Below are 21,544 nucleotides of genomic sequence, written 5' to 3'. Positions count from 1 at the left end.
ATACAAAATCATCCATTAGGCCTAATCTTGAAATAAACCTATTTTTAATGGAGGCAAGTGGTTGAGCATGTTTACTTTCTGCTGTCATTGGAAAACGAAATCTGTAAGAAGCTGTAAGCAATATTTTTTTAAATTTTGATTTTATTCTTATGTCTCTGCCTTTGTGGGTGGATCCAGTTAAAGCTGTTTAGAAAAGGTTAGTCTTTTTGCATGGTGGGAAGTTTCAGAAGCATACCCTGGGTATGAGTAAAGAAGAGCTAATACCATGCTTACAGCAATGCTCGTATTCAGATCAGCATGTCATAGGCTCCACGCTACAACAGCGTTCCTCCAGGCAACCATTTTCCTGTCTTTTACAGTTGTATGGATAACATGATAAAGATCTCCACAGGACACTGAAGAAGATAAGAAATGTTTCTGTAAGACTTCATAATTGGGAAGTTTTAGGCAGTGATCTTTTCTCCCCCAGATATTGCACATGCTGGCCTGCTGTTTCTGTCCACATTCTTTTGTTCAGTCTTTATATTACTGTCCGTTCTGATTTCACTCATTGAAAATAAATTTAAAATTATCTAAAACCAGAAATTGCAATTATGTTCTCAAGCACAAATAATATCTTACATACTTTTGGGATGGTTATTTTGTTATTTTTGCTTCTGTTATTCCTGAAATCCCTTGTGGTCTTTCTTTCAAAACTTTTCTATTTTTGTTTACTTCTTCATCCAAATAAGAAAAAAAAAAAAAAAAAGGAGAAAAAAAGAAGAGAGAGAGAGAGCAACATGGAGCTTGACTGCCTTTCTCATTAAAACTACAGGGAAAAAGAAGCATTTTGCACTATGTGCATACCCAAATGAATAAATAAATGCTAAATATGTAATTATGATTTTGCATAGCATTCTGACAATCAAATGTTCCTTAATTGGAGCTTCTTGTCAAGATGGATGGGCTTTTTAAATTTCATTTGTACTGTGGAAAGAGGTCATTTGGATATTCAGTGTCAGTTTTGAACTTCCTTATTAAAGTGTAGCAAATAAGGTGGATTGGGGGAACAGAAACCATTGATGTCACTGAGCACTTGCTTGTTGGAGACTTTGCTTTTATGATGCTGTGCTGTCCTTATTAGAAGAGTTCTTGGTGCTTCCACAGTGTAGTTCCTTGTTGATCATACACCACATTTGAATCAAAAAGTACCAGTTAATGTAACATATCCAAAAATATATATTGTAGCTGATTTAATGAAACCCTATTTTTGTATAGCTCCAAGTAATTAGATTATTCCTCAGTATACTTGGTCGCAGAATTTTAAGCCAAAGTTTGACACAGTTGCTTTACACGGGGAAATTCTGCCAGGGTACAATAAAAATACAACTGAGTTGTCTTAAATGCTTAATTAGATTTTTTAAATTAAAAACTTTATTATCTGACTTCAGAAGAGATAACTTAGTATGATGCGTTGGAAGCACAATGGGATTGAAAATTGGTCTAGAAGCAGCTTATATATTTAAACAACATAAAAAAGATCTTGAATAATTATTTTGTGTTTAAGAGCATTATGGAAATGCTAAAGATCAGTCTCTAAGCCACAGAAAAGCAAAATGTTCTTGGATATCTCTTCAGAGCGGGGACCAAACAATACAGCTGAACAAGTACTTCATAAAACTGCTATTTTTATGTCTGTAATGGCTGAGCATTTGTTTCTGTGACATTAAAATTGAGGACTGCCAATTCTTTCAGTGAAGAAATATTGCTAAAAGCTATCAGTATATGTTGTTGTTCCCTGTGGAATAATGAGAATTTTACTTAGAGTAGTGAATTTATGTCAGACTTGCGTTCTTTTCAGAAAGGCCTTTCCTGACTTCCTCTTTGTGCTTGGAGAACATGCCTCTGATGAACAGTAATTGGAACTATTCAAAGATATTTCTTAAAAAGCTATATTGTATTTTCTGGGAAAAAAATATGGTCATTCTAATTTGATAATCTGTCTTTATTAGAACAATCAGAATCTAGTTTTTCCAAAATAATAATGCTGGAGTGTTGTTGCTGTCCAAGTTGCTTCATTAAGCCTACCTTCACAAACTGCCCTGGTTTTCTCACAGCTTGCAGGATGACACATCTTTTGGTGGGTGTGTAAAGCTTTATTTCAGCTGTATTTAGACTTCCACAGTTTAGAGGTCTGCATTTTGAGGCAATCTTTTTAAGAGCAAATTATATCTAATACTGAGAAACAAGAAATTTTTTTCCTGTGATTCATCTGATTTATTTATTTTTCTAGTTAGGAACAAGTCAGGTAGTACTTTGTCACTTCTTGGTCTTGGTTTTCTTAGTTAGCTGTGAAAAAAGGTGAATATGTTTGTGTTTATAAACCTTTGATGTTTATATGGATCTTAAGCTTTTTTGTTGGTTTAAAACCTGATGTGAGAATATAGTGTGCAATGGTAGATTTTGAAAGAGGGAGACAAAAATGAGGTAAGATGAGAAAGAGAACATAAAAAAGTCTTTTTCATTCGCTGTCTTTTCAAGCCCACGTGTGTTGTGCTATGATTTATAGCTGCCTCTTCATTCAGAAATGTGATAAGTGTCATGAAAAGAAAAGGTCCTCCAAGGCAGAAAAATTACAAAGGAGCACATTGTCAAAGTAGTTATAATCTTAGTCTTTCAGCAAATGTTTAGTGGAGGAGGGCCTGAGGACTTCATTCAAAGGGAAGACAGTTCAGTACGTGTTTGTGTTTTCTATAAATACGAATAATTCTGGTACATTTACTGTTTTTTCTGTAGGCATAGTGAGACAGGGTGAGAATGGGTTGCATCTTTTTTTTGCCATTTGAAAAATTAAAATGAAAGTAAAAAATATTAACTAGATTTTTTTTTCCACTGGGGCACTGGTTTATGAAAATATTATAAACTGTATAATTGTAAGACTTTTTTGTGAGTTAGTATGTGTAAGATGTACCAAAGTTATTTTTTCCTGCTGTAGTGGATATATCATTAATTTTCTTTTCTATTTGGAAATGTTTTTCTTTTCTAAATTCATGTGGCTATTTTAATAATTATAATTATTAATTATTATTATATAATAATTATAATTTTAATTTCTGAAACCATTAATAAAAAGAGCTTCTCTGCTGAAAATTGTGGGGTTGTCTTTGTGGAGTTTAAAGTCTTGAGGCAGATCAGGTTGGAGGTAGACAGATAAATACTTAATATTGATGGTTTTAGCAGGTTCGTATGAAACTTGTCATCTTAAATTGACTTCTCTTTGTCTGTCTTAAGTCTATTAATTTTCAGTCTTTCTACAAGTTTTACTTAGAGAAGAGTGAGTACTCTTAATAATTTCTCTGTTTGTGGACTAAATAATGGACGTGTTGATATTTCTTTGCAACTTTTTCTGGGCTCTCAGGGACCTTTATGTTTTTTGGATTTTTTGGGTTTTTTTTTTTTTGAGCTGCAGAGCTGGCATTTCAATTTGGATTAATTTTGCTAAATGTACATCACTTTAGCTACTTTTCTAATTTGAGTTAGATTTCTTTGTTTCAAAATGTTTTGGTTCTTCTGCTTATGCTGACCTGTATGCTTTCCTTCAAACCTTTCTTGTTGTTACCATTGCATTCAAGCATTTTTAGCATGAAAATATTTTTATATTATGTTGTGCTCTCCTCTTAACATGTTTTTTTGTGGAGGGATTAAGTTTAATAAGTGAAATGAAGCCAGGTTTGTTCTAGAACCTGTGTTTTATGAGAGGAATCTAATAGAGAGAGTAATGGGACCAGGGGACTGAGGGGAGGAGCATTCATTCCCAGTTTCCATAGAGAATTGGGAGATTTTCCTGTCCATTGTAGGGCTTCTCCCTCCTTTTTACTGAGAGGAATATGCTGCTGCTGACATGAAGACTTTCTTCCTCCTCACAAGAGGATGTGCTGTTAAAATATACTGGTGCTGCAGTCTGCTGTTCAGTCATTGTTCTGAAAGGTAGTGTTATATTGGAGTTTATTATATAGGGTGTTTGAAATATCTTGAATGCTTGTTTATCTTCTTTTAGAAACTGGGTTTGTAAAAGTGTATGCCAATGCAAAGGTGGCATTCCTTTAATTACCAGTAAATGACTATTGGTTCATTGTTTACAATCCTGCCACCCCTGAGATCATCTTGTGCTAATATTCTATGCTGCAATCCCATTTTATTTACCAGATTTCCCTATATAAAGTAATACCTTATTAGCACAACCTAATCTTCTTGTTCTACAGCTATTAATATTTCACAGTCCAAAACCATTGATACTTTAGAAGATGTACACCCACATATAGAAAACACTGCGCAGAGGAATGCTTTGGTAACACCTTATTACCAGTGCCTACCAGTAGTGGTAAAATCACAGGTATATTAAAATGATTCTAAAACATACTTAATGATAATGGTTATTACCAATGGACAAGTAAGTGCTTTAAGGTAGTATAACCAAATGTGACAACCTAAAGATGTACTTGGGCATCTCTAATTACATACTGCAAAGCTATGAGACAGGTCATAGAGGAGTTTTAAGATTTATATTCTTGGCTTTTTCTTGCTTCTTATTCTATGCTACCTTGCAGGTGTGTAATGGAGGAGATTCCTTCTTGGGTATACCATGCACAGTTTAGGTAGAATTAATCTCTTCTGTACGTCCCTCTCCTTGAGAATAAACCAGATCCTTCCTTGATACTTATTTTGATACAGTAAGACACTGTGAGCTGCTGCAAGAAGGAAACTGCAGCTTTTACTCAGAGTCTTCACAGGTCACATTAAATAAACTTTTCTGGAGCTATATGGGAACTTTGGGAATAAGGTGTCAGGACAGCACATTCTGTTTCTTTTCAAAATGGATTAATTCAGATTCCATGCCTTTAAAAACACAGTGTAAAATTGTGGTTCGTGTTGAAGTGTGAATTTCTTTAAACCCACTTGTGTAGTAGACTCGCTTTCCATGAATTAGATGTCTTTTGGATTATGTGCTTTTCCAGTACTGATAATCATAGGGTTTTTGGGGGATGGTGAGTGGGAATCATCTGTTTTGTTTTGTCTGATTTCCTTCTAATTCCAAATACTTCCCTGGAAAACAAATCCTCCTTGAAAAGCTGTAGTCTGCTTTCTAAATAAAGTTCAGTGATTTTCTGAGAAGTGTATTTCAGGGCTTTTTCTTCTGTGAAGACTGGCAACATATTTGCACATTCTGTGCATGGTGCAAACTTAGTCATCTTCTTCAGGGATTGTTCATAGATAGCTTGAGGGCTCTCAAAGTGCTTCTGATTCTCTTTCAGGTGTGAAATGTTTAGAATAAAGTAATTTATTATATATTAATTCTGGTTAACCAGGCATGATTTGAGATTTTCACAGTCTGCAAGAAATTAACTATTCATTAACATTTAAAGCCATTAGATGACACAGTTGAGCAATGAATGATTCATTTAGTCCCTGTTAAAGTAAATGTGCATTGGTTTCTGACTAGAAGATAAGTGGTCGCTTTCTTTGTTTTCAATTATTTTCCTCATTCTTGCTTTATTTATTCTGTGCACTTCATTGGCTTGTCTTTCTCTCTTTTCCTGAAACAGAAGAAGAAGAAGTGGAAAATTTTGATGTTTCCAGTCTGCCTGAAGAAGTGCTGCAGAACATAGAAGCTGACAGTTACTGGTGCATGAGCAAGTTGCTTGATGGCATTCAGGTAAATTGATTTTTCCTGTCTGTAAGTAGTGGAGTTAACTGATTAATGTCATGGCTTTGAACTACTTTAAGGCTGAAAAAGAGTACATCTATGAAAAACAGAGGAGAAGTTGATTTTCCAATTGGAGAAATCCACTGCAAGTTTGGCATAGAAAGGAAAAGGAAAAAAAAACCCTGTGCAACTTCTCTTCATCAAAATGTCTGTCTGTTTTATTATGTTTGAAGTTCTAGGGCAGAACAGAAACCTCCAGTTCTAGATGCAAGTTTTGCTAATCTGTTGCCAAGCATGAAGAGCAGTTGCTCAATATCTCACCCAGGTGCTAAAAACCTGGCTTACTTACTAATTTTTAAGTTGTTAATATAGCAGCCTAAAAGTGATTACTGTCTTAACAGTTCCTGAAATTATAGTCATATTTTTAAAATGCCTATTTAAAATGCGATACTTACGCTACTTCACTGCGTGTTTGAATTTTTTCTATGTGGAAAAGCTATAAATGAAGGCACAATTTTTTTGTTGCATGCAGCAAGTTGGAGTCTAATAGTGGTAGATTTTTGTGTAAATGTTCATGGGCTTAAAAGTTTATGAAGATTAGAAGTATCTACAAGGTTCTTTCCTTTGGCATGGTTTAATATGAATGTTTCATTGGCTAAGGCGCATTGTGAATTGAAGTTTGTAACAGTTAATTTTTGACAAAATAGTCATGGAATTGAGTCAGCAACAAAACACTTAACTTTTTTGAATGTGTTTTAAGTATATTTCTCCTGGTTAAAGGTCAAATAGCTTAGTGTTTTGTGTAGCATTTTTGAAATGCATAATAATTTTCTCATGTCAATTCCTGTAACAAATGCTGGTTTGCTTATGTCAATCTCTCACAACTCCTAAATTTTAAAGTATTTGACCACATAGCAAAAATATGTGAAGAGTTATAAAGAAAAAAATGTGAGAGCTTGAAATCTTCTGGAAAGGAAGAAAGGCAGGTAAAGAAATACAAATGCTACAACTGTTTTTACCTGCCTCTGGAACATCATTGTCACTGGCCTGCTTTATTTTTTTTTCTAGGAAAGGGAGTTCACAGATTAGGTAATCTCCTTAAAATTCTGTTTTCATACAAAATCATCAGGTACTGAGAAACAAAATATGGAAACCAATTGCAATGGAATTAAACTGCATCCATGAAAATTTAAGCTGTTATATAAATGCAATAGGGTTGGATGTATTCAAGGATGCACTCATCTATCAAAAGAAGGCTTGAAAGATTATGCTAGTGGTGTGACTAATGATGTTACAGTTAATTCAGTGCAACTGCAATGCTGCTGAAATAAAAGGGTTTCTTGTTTTTCCTTTCCCATTCTATCATTTTGTTTCCTTTCTGTGATGATACCAATTTACTTAACAGATAAAATAGTCACTTAGTTGCAGTTTGAGTTGGTTGGAAGAACTAACCCTGTAGAGAAGGGCTCAGGATACTGGTGGACATGTGCACTTGCAGCCCAGAAAGCCATCTGTGTCCTGGGCTGCATGCAAAGCAGGTGGGCAGCAAGGTGAGGGAGGGGATTTTGCCCCTCTACTCTATTCTTGTGAGACCCTACCTGAGACCCTACCCAGCCGTCTCAGGGATCCCCAGCACAGGACAGACATGGACCTGTTGGAGTGGGTCCAGAGGAGGGCCATGAAGGTTGTCAGACGCCTGGAGCATCTCTCCAATGAGAAAGGGCTGAGAAGATTGATGTTGTTCGGCGTGGAGAAGAGAAGGCGCTGGGGACATGTTATTGTAACCTTTCAGTATTTAAAAGGAGCTTATAAGAAAGCTGGAGAGAGACTTTACCAGGGCCTATGGTGATAGGACAAGGGGCAACATTTCAAACTGAGGGTAGATTGAGATAGGACATAAGGAGTACATTATCTATGATGAGGGAGCCCAAAGCAGTTGTGGACGTCCTCTTCCTGCAAGTGCTCAAGGTCAGGACTGATGTGGCTTTGAACAGACTGATGAAGCTGAAGCTATCCCTGCCCACAGCAGGAGGTTTGGACTAGATGAACTTTAAAGATTCCCAGTGAGTTCATTGCATGATGCTGTAGTTCTGGCTGACTTGCATCCTGGATGCACAATCATTTTTCTCTGAAAATATGGCACAGAAGACTCCTGTGTGATGTATGTGATGGCTTTGTCTGAGATGTCGGCATGAACCGTACACGGATATGTGTCGTGTGATAACTGCAATCGAAGAATCTCTGCAGAGTATTTCCATTAATTTATTTGTCAATATGAGCTTCCATTTCAAGTTGCCATACCAGTATTGAATAAGTTTGAAGAGTGCAATTTCATAACAGGTAGAGTCATCTTGTGAAATTTTTGGCTAATATGAGCTAGATACATTTTTTTGTGTTTTGTCTTTTCAGTGCAGAAGGGTGTAATGGAAGAATGATGGTATGATTGTATTTTTACCCCTTTATTATTCTTAACAGAAAACTCATTTATTTTTCCAGTCCATCCAGACAGTCTCATTTTCTTGATTGTCAAAGGTGTTATTAAGACATATTGCATTTCTTGCTGGAGTTTTACCACACATAGTATCTATTATTTCTTCATTCCTCACTCATCTTACCTCCCTCCCTTATGTATCTAGTTGTGACTATGTATTTTTAATATAAGAGTGCAGCTTTGAACCATAGAGACCCGTGCAATAAAGAACAGGAGTTGGTATTGGGCAGCTGGATAGTCACTTCCTGACATGCATTCAGTTCTCAGCTGAGAGAAGAAATAAAAGTTTGTCCAAATCACCTGTTGCTTTAGCAGATTCCTCCGTGCTTTTTTTTTTTTTTTTTTTTTTTTTTTTTTTTTTTTTTTTTTTTTTTTTGTCATCTGGAGATTCCTCTGCAAATATGTTTTTGGCTCCAGCTAGAGAGTTTGCAGAACTTTTCCAGTAGTTAATGTTTGATCTTGCATGATAGTTTAATCTATTTTTTGTTCTTAGATTACTTTGCATCTTCTTTCTCTGTTGGTTTTCTATAAGTTTAAGCTTCTAAGCAGCTGTGCATGTGTCATATCACAGTTTGATTAAAGTTTTAAAAATTGATCTAACAAATATTAGGACTCTTCAAGTATAAATTTATCTCTCTAAAATAGCATTTAATCTTGAAATCTGTAGCTGTCTTCTAGCAGTCAATTTTGGATGATGGTGTATGTAATGGTTTTCTTTTTCAGTGCTTCAAGAGTCTGTGCTCTAACTTTTTTCTTTAGTTTTTGGCCCAGAAAGACCATGCCTAACTCCTACTGCTTCTTATTTATTTCAGTAGAACAAATGACAGCTTCTGAAGTCGTAAGAACGTAGAGTAATTCTGCTCCATGTAGGGTTAGCTCTGAGATCAGACTGAGTTTCTGAAGGCTTTGTCCAGTTGAGTCTTGAACCTTCCAAAGAGAGAGACTTCCCAGTCTCTGAGGGTTACCCTGTTCCAGTGCTTCCTTGTCCTTATGTTGAAGTTTCTCCCCAGTAGGCTGATGGAGCATTTTTTGTTTATGCTGCTTGTCTCTTACCTTCCCACTGTGCACCACTAGTAAAAATGGATGTTGGTCATCTTGATAACATGGGTTTTATCAGGCTGTGATTTGGGACTCATGGAGCTTTCATTTCTTCAGGCTGAACAAGCCCAGTTTTCCCAGCCTCTCAAAGAGCATGTGCTCTCAATCTCTGAGCATCTTGGTGGCCTTTTGCTCTTGTTTCAGTTTATTCTGAAGTTTATTACCTTTTCCTTGTATCAGAGTCCCTAAAACTGGATGTGGTACTTTAGATGTGATCTTGAAATACAAGAAATTATTTTTAAACATTTGAAGGAAAATCTACGCAGTAAATATGGAACTCTGGAACGGTTTGGTCAGAGAGCTTGTAGAATCCTCATCCTGGAAATTGAGGAGTCCACATGGCCTTTAGTCCACACCAGAGTCCACATGACCTTGAGGATCTTGCTCCAGATTACTTGGCTTCGGGCAGTGCTTGGACTACTTTGGCCTCCAGAGGTCCCTGCAATTCTGTGATTCTGCAATGAGTGCTGAGTGGGGGTAGTCACTTCCCTCCATCTGCTGGCCCAGGAGTCTGCTGGCTGGCTTTGCTACCAGGGCTTACCAGTGACTCAGTCTGAGCTTTCTGTCTGCTGAGATTTCAGGTCCTTTTCCACAGAACTCATCTCCAGACTGTATCCTTGCAACATGTGCTGATTTATGCTGATTTATAAAAACCTGCTTCTGAGGCTGTGTGTGGCCGTATGCAAAATACTTCTTCCATGTGTGTGATAAAGCTGGTTGTCTTTACAGCACTTCTAAACTGTAGATGATGCATGAGCAGTTTTGTATTTTCATCTGTGGCTGTTCATATGGGAAAACAAGAATTATCCCATGAGTATTTTTTCCATGTAATTAAGTAGACATTCCCATATATCGAGATTATTAACTTTTTTCCTATTATTAAATTGTCCTTTATAATACTTTCCTCAACAGTGTCTCATTAATATTCGAGTAAAAAGTTCACATTGGTCTGTGCCACCTGAAAATGTAATATTCATGTATAAAATAGAGTATAACTTTTCATTTAAAGTTTGAGTATACTGGTAATAAAATAACCAAAGGGGAAATACATGTATAGCATAATGACCTAACAAGATGTATTAAAAATAGCACTAAAATATTAGTATCATTATTTATCAGGGTCTGGTAATTTTTAGAATAAAAGTGAGATGATTCATATCCAGGGGCTGGAGTGTGCTGAGGTACATATTAGCTATTTCTGATAAAAAACAAGATTTATGACCTTCAAAAGGAATCCTGCAGAGTTCTTTCTCACTCCGGAGTTATGGGAAGTGTTGCTAACATATCTCTGAAGTCTGGATGATGGATGGATGGAGGGATAGAGGGAAGGAATGGTGCTTTGAAAGCCTTTCAGAGGTCTGCTGGACCAATAACATGAACGTGCGTTCCAAATGTTGAGACGTATGTGCAGAAATAACTCTTCTGAAAATTCTTCACAGAACATTTCTGAGGTTTATTTTAAAGGAAAAAATAGGTCAATTGTGGCTTTCTTTGTACCTTTTTATTGAAATCTTGCAAGAAAAGTTTCTTGGTTATGTCTGCAATTCACCTGGGTGGTTAGTTTGGGGCTATGCTGAATTGCAGATCTGTTTTCTGTGTGTATGAGTTTGTTAGCCTCCCTTTGGAGGCTAATAATACAGTTTTCCAGCCTGTCACTGAGAGTAAAATTTTCAGTAAGGTAACAAATCTATTTGTTATCAGTAGATAAAATACATTGTGCTATGAGTATACTTTAGCATAAAAAAATTTTATTCTCTACCTAAAACTTGCAGCATCAGCTTTTGGGATTGTACCATGTTTGTATTCATGATTTCTATCTCTCACTCAGATTGTAGCTGTTGTCTGGCCTATGCTGTAATAATTTTAAAAAATATATAATATAAATATATATATATATAATATTGATTGCACAGATGAGTAGAAGGTTGGATCTTCGTTTCTGATTCTATGGATGCTACTCTAACATGAGAATCAGTTCCTACATTTTAATAAATTGTTGCTTTTTCTTTCCTGTTATGTGGGAATAAGTAAGATACTGTTCTGCATGTATAAAAATTTGGGCTCCAATGCTTTGTAAATATTTTTCCTACTACTTAGGACATTCTGCATTTTGAAAAGTCAGGCTTAATAATTAAGTCTGCTTAAGGGTTTACAGACCTTTGCTTCTAAAGGAAGTGTCCTGGAGTAATTACAGAACATGCTGTGGGCTGTGCTAACAGCATATTCCAGCACACTTGTGTGTTTGTTCTTGTGCATGCACACTCTTGCTATCCTGACCTGTATTCAGGAGTAAATTTACATTATAATCTCTATCTTCAAGACACATTTTGGGTAAACTGTACTTTCATTGATATTGTTAATATACGTGATGCTATAATTACTAGTGTCATGCTTCCCTCTCTCCTGTCCCCATCTTTTTGCATAACTTTCTCAGCAAGGTGAACCAAGATTTTTACTAGGAGTTTGCTTAGAGAATTCAGAAATATGTGAATGAAGTATTTAAATGTGTAAAAAAGAATTCAGGAGATCTCTTTATGACATAATGAGGATAAGAATACCTTTTTTCTTTCAGTTGTCATTTGTTCATGTTATACTATATTTGAACATACTAAATTGATGCATAGGAATTCTTAAATATGTATCAGTAGAGAAAATAGACATCCAAGTCTGTATGTCTGTGTGATATATATGGATTGCTTAGTGTATCTTCTATATTTAAAAGCTCTGATGTCATTGATAAAACCTTGTGAAAATGAGCAAACAACACATGAACACTTTGTGTCAAAACTTCCTATTTGCTTCTATTAATGTTCCTGATATTTTCTTCAGTACATTTTTGGTGAAGAGTTGTGTATGACCTGAAAAAATGAGAAGCATTGTGCCTACGCCTCTGCTTGGCTGCAGTCATTATGTCAAATTACTGACAGTATTTTTTTCTTTTAGTTTGGCTGGCTCTGTTTCTCCTTCATGATGGCATAAAAGATTGTTTTCCATTCCTCTTCAGCTTGCTGCTTCGTCTTTTAAAATTATCCATCATCACCTATTAAAAGAAAAAGATAGGGGATTTTCTTCAGCTAGTGCCTATGAAATCTCTCTCCCTCCCACCCTCCCTCTCCCTCTCTTCTCCCTGACCACCCCACAGGAGGACAGTCCCACTTAAATTTGTTAAGAGCATTTTTCCAAGTTTCTTCCATTTGGAATTTGTCTCCCCTTCAAGAAATGTAAGGAATTACTTATTTTTAAAATGTTTAGTGAAGCCTATAATGTTAGTATTTTAAATTATAACAACTAGATTTTGAGAAATCCTGCCAAACCTGGTTGTAGGTTGTAGTTGCAGGGTAGTAGGGTGATTATACCAGCTTCTACAGAATGAGTACAGACTACTAACACAAAGCTTTGAAGCTGAAGCAAGTTTTGATCTCTTGTGACATTATAAAGTCCTAACCTTCTGTATTGTGAGGTGAAACTAATTATGTGTCAGTCTGAACTAGATACTGTAACCATTCAGCTGTGAAGTAGGTTAGTATAGTTCACTGAAAGTATGTTGGAAACTATGTGAGCAGAACGTCAAGGAATTTAGATGCTCATTGCACACCAGTGCATGGATTTTTATGTTTATCATGCATTCTGGTGTGTAACCATACATACTTTGTCATATGTTAGTGCTTACTAGAAAGTATCAAGAACAGTGTTTAGAAATAAGAGGTATTTTATGTGAACTCCTTGTTTTCATCCTGCAAATTTGTGTTATATTTCCTCATTTGAAACTTTGACTATCAATAATAAGCAAAAGACAAACTCTGAAATAAGTAGTAAGTAATTGAGAAAAGAATTGTCTTGGCTCAACAGCCCTGAGCAATAATTCATGAATTTTGTGTGTTTGTTATATTTTTCCATTTCTGTTTTACGATTTTTCCTTAATATATCAACACAAAAGGAGCAAGAACAGTGGGTGACAGAATAGCTTTTACATTTGCAAAGTCTTTCTCACAGTTTCACAAACTCCAGGAAGTCAACTACAAGTGTCATTAGGAGGGGATATATACAACACAGTTTAATTAGAAGAGAGTACTAATAAAGAATCCAATAAAGATATATCCAGTTTAGGTGAGTCAGCACAAGTAGAAGAGTGACCCCCAGCTGTGTTCATTTGCAGCTGAAATAATAAACAGAAAAATTAAATAGGCAAAAGATTAAATGTAATGAAAAGCAAATTTCCCTGCTTTCAAATCAAGATGGCAGTTTTGGGTTGCATTTCCAGGTGTGTATGGAGTAAATTAGGCTTTGAGAAAGAAAGTAGTTTCAAATTCATAGATTACAGTCAAGAGTTGCACTACCTGGGGAGAGACTAATGATCGAAGCACTGATGTTTTAACTCTGTGTTGACTTTCACTGTTAAATACAGGAACATTCTTTTACAGAGGATCTGTTACAGTGGAAATAATTAAATACCATGGTCCTGTACTTTGATTGCAGTACTACTTATAGAAACACCAGTTAACTTTGTTTAAATAAATAAATAGAACAGTATATAAACATTTTAAGATTAAAAAAAAAGTGAATGCAATTTTTGTTGTTAGAGTACATTCTGTAAATAAAATGATTATGATGCTGTACCCTGGATATTTATTATCCATAGCCAATACAGGTTATGTATCAGACCTGTATAAAAAGGCAGCTTTCCAGTGCATGGGATAGTTTCTTTATCTCTGAAATGAGATTATAATAGATCTGAATTCTCTGTGAATCTTGCCATTGTTTCTGTTTTGGTGCTTTATTGCATTAAAAATGATGCTTGTGAAATGTTTGTGAAACAATGTCAACAAGCTGAAATTGTTGGCTCTTTTACTTGGTGATTCCTGTGGAAAACTAAAAAATTCAGGGAATTATTCTTGCTTCCTCGTCTGTCCTGCTTTGGCTTATATGCCGAGTTCTAATATTAATTACTGTGAAAGGGCTACTGCAAGACCAGTAGAAAATCTTTCTGTAATTTTTAATGGAATTAATGATCAGAGCATACAGTAGACTTTGATACTTTTTGATACTGTAGATTACTTATTGGCTGAAGTACTTTAATTCACAGAATTATCAGTGTATCACTTTGCCTTGTGAACATTTAGGCTTCACACTTTATAGCAGTTTTACAGAATTGGAAGATTAAATTGCAGTTCAGTTTCATAAGTCAAATAAAACCTAAAAAACTCCATGTAAATAAAGTCAGGAGAGTCAATAAGACTTTTTTTGGTTTTAAAAAAGCATATCAGGGTACATAAAAATGAACTGATAATCATTTCTTTTACTCTAAGACCAAGTTAAAATTTGAAATAAAGTCAAGAAAAATAAATATTTCAATGTAAGTGAAAAAAAAATTAGGGTAATTTTTTGGGATTACTTAGCTCCAATTGATAAAGGAATTACTGAAACAATAGCAGTTGAGGCAAAACATCCTTTACCCTAATTTTCTATGCCTATGATGGTTACACACAGAAAAATTCTACATAGCAACTTTCTTTTAAAATATCTATGTATAGTACCCTTTTCTTGACTCTCTCAAGAACCACAGGAAAACAACTGTAACAAAATGAGCTGAATGGAGAGATTGTCAGTTAAATATTCAGAAACACTGCTGTATATTTAAATAATGTCATTATTTTAAAAGATTGATCACTTTGGGTTTCAAGCAGAGATATTGCTCTCATTATTTCAAACTCAAGTCTATATTATAGAGCTGCAATCCACAAATTAAAAATCCATATAGAGTTAATTCATTCAAGGAAATATATGCAAATATAATGCCCTTTTAGCTACATAGGTTGTATGTTAGATTTTGATTCATAATATTAACTGTAATCTTGGGTTCGGAACAGTTATGAGTACATTAAAACAGACTTTTGATTTCTTATGCTGCTTGAAGTTACTACTCTGTACTTCAAAAATCAAATTCTTTCCCTGTCTCTGATTATAGGCTAAATTTTCATATTTCCTACATTATTTGTAGAATTGTAAATTTCCAAGAAAAAAATAACCTTAAAAATCTCTAGCATGGCCCATTTTGTTATATAAGATGAGGGCCCTTTAAAGCTACTTGGATTTCTGCAATAAAGTCACTTCACTAGATTAGCAAGTAGAGAGCAGTTGATGCAGGGATAGCTATACAGAATATACTGTTAGAGGTGGGGACTCACAGGACTGTACAGTGTGATGATTTATGATTTTACTGTAGAAGCAGACCTAGGAAATACAGTCACGAAACAGAAACACCATAAGAAAACAATGAAAAATACATGGATTTAGAAAAGTAGTTGAAAGAAAAGAAATCTTTTTTACTTTTCTGCTACTAATATTTGTATGTGGTCTCCTCTTTAGGATAACTACACGTTTGCACAGCCAGGGATCCAGAAGAAAGTGAAGATGTTGGAAGAACTTGTTAGTCGGATTGATGGTAAGTCTCAAAGGCGAGCTGATTTCTAACCGATGTTACACTGAACGTGTTTAGTTAAAATGTTTGCAGGAAAAGCCATCACTGCAGTCACCTGCAATGGTGCATTAACATCCCCTTCCTCAGGTGAGGTGTCATCATTAGTTTGTGGCACACTGGCCTTTGCGGATCACTGTCGTGTATCATTTAAAAGAAAGCCACTAGAGCATGAGCCTCTTTCATTACTTTTTATTAAGGCAATATAATCAAAATTCAATGGCAATTTCTTTGCAGCAGAGTAATGACCACATACAAAAGGCAGCCAGTATTCATTTTGCATTAAGCCTCAATGGTGGTTGTAATGCAGGCAAGTCACGGTGGTTGTTTATGGTTGTCCTTCGGCACTATGTTTTGTGCCTTTGTGCATCATTTTGCTATCTGGAATGCCTGCATAATTTCTCTGTGGAATCCAATTAATTATGAACTCTGGAAATAACATCTTTAATTTTACAGATAAATTAGAGTATGTGCAGGGGTAATTTTAGATTATGCTTTCATGTTTTAGCAGCACAGTTTGAAATATTTTACCTTCATCCTTAAAATAATTCCTTCCATGAAATGCTGACTGTCATATAGCTAGAACAAAGTTTAATTAAATGAAATGCAAGAGATAATGCTTGCCCATTCTAGACATACTCTCTTGATAGTTTGTTAAATTAATGAACAGAGTATTAACAAAATGTTGCCAAGCAGAACCAGGCATATATTTGCAGCACTAGCCTGTCAGTGATGACTTAGAAAAAATATTTCTTGTGTAGCTTTATATTTGATAATCTTCTTGGAACCATTCCCTTGTTTTGTTACATATACTGTGAAGTTTTTTTTGTGCCTGTACTTGTCATAGGAAACTTTACCTCCTTGTATGTACATCCTTAATATTTGATAATGGTCTTTGTGCTTTTCTAGGATACTGGGGTATTTTTAATGATCAAAACCAAGGGCAGGAGAAAAATATTTGTGTAAAATTTCAATATAAACCTAAATGTATGTAAGCATTCTTGTTGTAGATTTATTTTTTAAAATGCTAGTGAATATGAAAAATATAATATATAGTAGTTCTGTATATTGGGTAGCTAAATATTTATATTAAAAATATAGTTAAATCAGTGTCTTTTTTTACTTAAAAACAATCTAACTTCTCATAATGTGACTTTTAAATTTTAGTCTTTTTAATGTAATTTTAGTCTTGCATCAATACTGATGTTTACATTTTAGAAGCAAATGATTATATATATATATTAAATGAAGTGTATAATTAAAGCTCCTATAAATAGACTTCCTTAACTTGGTAAATGAACATTTAGAGCAACAAATTTTTTAACCAAGTTTTTAGAATTAGAAAGGGCATTCTGATAGTCAGCTTTGTTGTTTGATGCATGTTGAATAAAAATATAAAGTATAATACAATATATTATTGTTTAGATTAACGTCAAAAGATATGCTGAAGTCTTGTTTGTACCTTCAGTGCTTTAGGGTATATAGTTAAATAATTTCTCTCAACTATTAGGTTTAGGAAGCATTATTTTTAAAGCTTCAGACTTAAAAAAGTATGTCAGTTTTAGCAAATAATTGTGTCATCTTATACTGCCCTTTGATCATCCTTTATAACTGAAAATGAAGTGTGGCTTCCTGTTTTTTGTCTAATTTAAAATAAAGTTGTGAGGTCTTTATAATTTTTTTTGTAGTTTTCAGTAGACTTCATGAGTGTTTGCTACTAAATACTGATGGAAATTTAGAACTGCTTAGGTTATATGGGGCCTCTGGAAGTCAGTGTACCAAGCCTTTGCCCTTGGCTTGATTACTCTTTATCGAATGGGACTGGGCCAGTTTAGAGGAGGCTGTGTGGAGTCTTGCCCTGTTGAATTTTGAGTGATTCCAAGGATGGAGAATTCTGCAGCTTCTTTGGGTAAAACTTGGAAGTTTGACTACTTCCACTGTAAAAAAAAAAATATATATATATATATATATTTTATATAAATAATTATTTTTTTAAAATGGAGCTTAGGTGCACCACCTTTTATTTTATCTTGGTGTACCCATGAGGAGAATTTGACTCCAGGTTCTTTACATGCTCCCATTTGGTAGTTGCAGCTATTCATAGACTTCTTTTTAAGACTGAGAAAACCCAATTCTGTCAGCCTCCTTTTATCTGTGAAGTGCTCCAGCTTCCTCTTCCCTTCACTGGGCTTGCTCCAGTGTCACAGAACTGATGTAATGCTGCAGACATGGTTTCCCAATTTCCCAAATACAGAGGAAGAATCACTTCCCCTGACCCATTGGAAAGACTAACATATGTTTGGCCTTTCTTGCTGCAAGGACATTCTTGGGTACAGCCAGTTGTCCACCAGGAGTCCCAAGTCCTTCTTGGCAGAGCTCCTTTTCCTCAGGCTGTGCCCAGTTAGTGTGCATTGAATGAGACTATTCCATCCCGAAGAAAGGACGCTTGCCTCTCCTGAACCTCAGGAGGTTCCTCTCAGCCATTCCTTCAGCCTGCCAGGGTTCCTTAAACAGTAGCCCTCACCTCCAGTGTGTTGAGCACCCCTCCCATTCTGGTATCATTTGCAAACACAGAGTCTATTTGGTGCTATCATTAGTTTTTAAGAAAGATATTGGCTACAGTGCTGACTCTGGAGGGATACTATTAGTAATTGTCAGTTGGAATTTGTATTGCTGATCACTCCCTTTATAATACAGGAGTCCAGTTAAAAGTTTTGTGTAGTAAAGATACACATTTTTCATTATTCTTTGGGCTGTTTCTTTTGGGCTAGAAGACTGTCCACTCAGTTACTTTCGTTTGCAAGAAAAGCACACCAAAGTATGTGTCAGATTAAAGTGAAGTTTCAGTTGTTAATTAACAATGGTGGTTGTGTACTGCAGTCATAACCTTTTAGATGCCTCAGCTAAGGGATCCTGAACTTATTGCTGCAAGCATGACATAGTTTGCTTGAATATTGTGGTTTGCTCTTAATTTCCTTTTTGCTTTTGTCTTTTTATTCTGGGTTTGCTGTACTGCAGTTAAAGGGAAATGTATGGCTGGTATCAATTCAGTGGCTTTGCTTTTTAAAAAGCTCCTCCTGATCTGTATTTGCTGTACTTATCCTAAGTAGTTACTGTGCAAGAAAATAATATCCCTGTTGGTACTGTGTCACATTATTTTCTTGATGCTGGGTAACTGCATGGTGAAGCAAATCTTGATGTAGTAGGTAGCTGTGTGAGTGGATAAAGCCTGTACTGCTTATTTGCTAATAATAATGGATTACCTGTGTACAAAAGATGTTGCTTGTGCTTTGGAGAGTGCTAATGCATTATGTCAGGGATTCAAGCAACCTTCATTAACCCAGCCTTATGGATCACAACTCCCCTCAAAGTAACTGTCCTTGTGTGTACACTGCAGAATATTGCAGAAGACTTCAAACAGCCAAAATACTCTCTTAATTTAATCATAATCCCATTCTGCTTAAACTCTGGAAAATAATTTTGATGAATTGTGTTTAATGGAATTTTTCTAGTTTGTTAATGGAATGTTGTTATAGATGAGATGGAGTTTGAAGATAAAACGTTATTCAATCTCATTAGTCTACTTGTCATCATCATTCAGATTTTTCTTGGAATTATACAAAAAAATTGAGAGGGAGGATCAATAGATAGCTCAATAATATAAGGAGTCTCTTATAACTAATTATCTTTTCTCTTTCCTATAATGTCATAGAGCTTCTCTGTTCTAAATCATGAACCATTTCTCATGGTTTCTAAAAGGTCATATTCACCTGGCACACTATCTTCCATTTTTACTTCATTTAGGCTTGAAATCAAAGAGACATGGTAGAGGAATGCCCAAAGTAATTCGGGATTGTGTTGCCAAAATTTAAAGGTGCATAGCACTTGGCTGGTGTCACGCTTGGAAGAATCTCAACTTCTTCAATTTAGTATAAGACAACTGGTAATTACATGAGAGTTTGAGGTAACCATTTGGAGAAGGCTGAGCATTTATAGAGAAAAGTAGTCTGGGGATTCCATAAACATTGATAAAAGATGTTAAAATCATGTAGAGTTCTCTTAAAATTAGCAATAAGGCAGTTCTAGGGGAAAAAAACCCTTAGCTTGTTATAATGTTAAAAGTATTTTTTATATATGTTGGTTTCTTATTAGTATTACAGAAAATTATAAAGCCAGTGTTGACAACACAGTATAAATATTCTGCATCTTCTCTGGGGATAAGTTTAAAAACATTTTTCTGCATCTTTTCTAAAACAACTCAACTCAAGTTTTGCATTTGTGTTCTGCAGAGTCTGATGTTTTTTCGTGTAGATAAAGAAATTAGCTGTTATTACTGTTTCACATTCTTTCACCAAAAATCACCAATCATTTTGTAGATTTTTCTCTTGAATTTTAGTAACCAGAGATGGAAAAATGCAGTAAATTATTAAAAATAATAATTAAAAAAGCTCTTACTGTTGCTGTATATACTTTACCTCTTCTCTTGAAGATGTAAGTAATGGAAAAATACCTAAGATCATAAAAAGAGTGCTGCATTTTAACTTGCTCATAAGGAAGTTTATCTGGAATTCAGCTACATTGTTCAAAGGTTCAGTAAAATTTGAGAATTTCTGCTGCTTTATCTGTGAGTGCATCGTCTAATCATCTGTTATGGAGAGTAACCACAGCTATTCCTATATATGATGTTTTCATCGGGACAATTTCTAGTTTGTTTCCATTTTATTGTTGCAAAAAAATAAAAAAAATTTAAGAGCAAGGTGTTTTTAGTGTGAAATTTAAGTTGTTATACTTGGATTGCTTAAAAGAATGACTTTTAATAAATATTGAATAGTATTGTTTGAGGAAATACTGTTAGTTATTCCTAAGTGCAGTTAAATTGCTATTTCACCTTTTAAAACCATTTTCTATTAATAATTTTGGAAGTCCTATTCTTCTTATTGCTGACATGTTTTATATGTATTTTCATTCCCACCAAATGACAGGCAAATTAGATAATGCCTCTTGTCTTAATCTTCTGAGCAAATTAATCTTGACTCCACTAATCATACTTTCTTTACTTGTTCATCTCTTGGGTTACAAGCATCTTGGTTGACCCATTATCTGGAGTTCTATGGATGATGCCAGAAAGGGCTGCAATAAAGTCCTTTCATGTTATGGCCTTAAATTCATACTTTGCGTAGTTTTGCTATTCACATAAAAATTTTAAATATAAATCTCTTGTAAATAGTTATGTGTTATGTGTAATTATGTGCAGATCAAGTTCTTAATGAAATGTAGTCAGTTCAAACTTTTTCATTTTATATGCATTTTTGTTTAACCACAATGGAAAGGCTTTTTTAATTTTAGCATTCTGTGTTCTTCTCACACTTGAAAATATTTGCTGTAGATATGTCTAAAAGTTTGGTTAATAAAGCTCTTAGTATTTATGTGTAATAGGTCTTCGTATTTAATTGGAGAAGTTTATTAGAGTAGGATTATAACTGGCAGGATTATCCTTTCTAAGGTCTGAGTTTATTTAAGAGCTGTGTGCTTTTAATGGGCTGCTAAAGTTTTAAATGTCCAGGCTTGGGATTCTTACAATTTCTTCTCTGAATGTTGTGTGGATCTTTTGCATTCGGGAGGTTCTTGTCTCAGGAGATAAAGGTGCTTATTCCCATAGAATTGTTCAATGCTCCAAACAAAAACATTTCACAGTTCTGCTCAGAACTTAATTTCATATGATGAGTTAAGCCAAAAAATGCTTAGAGATACCTCATGAGTAGTTTTAATGCTTCCATAGTTTCTGAAGAAATTTCAG

At 34.9% G+C, this 21,544-nt stretch overlaps 1 protein-coding gene across 1 annotated transcript in view; it reads left to right on the top strand.

The window, feature by feature from the left end:
• Positions 1–21,544, top strand: part of TBC1D22A (TBC1 domain family member 22A) — a 143,256-nt gene that overhangs the window by 46,156 nt on the left and 75,556 nt on the right. The window contains exons 9-10 of the mRNA XM_066318602.1: positions 5,583–5,692; positions 15,639–15,714. Coding sequence (XP_066174699.1) covers positions 5,583–5,692; positions 15,639–15,714 — 186 coding nt within the window. The remainder of the gene's footprint in view (positions 1–5,582; positions 5,693–15,638; positions 15,715–21,544) is intronic.

Source organism: Sylvia atricapilla, chromosome 5, assembly GCF_009819655.1.
Source record: "Sylvia atricapilla isolate bSylAtr1 chromosome 5, bSylAtr1.pri, whole genome shotgun sequence".
NCBI lineage: Eukaryota > Metazoa > Chordata > Aves > Passeriformes > Sylviidae > Sylvia > Sylvia atricapilla.
The sequence above is the reverse complement of the archived record's forward strand: the minus strand, read 5'-3'. Positions and strand labels throughout refer to the sequence as shown.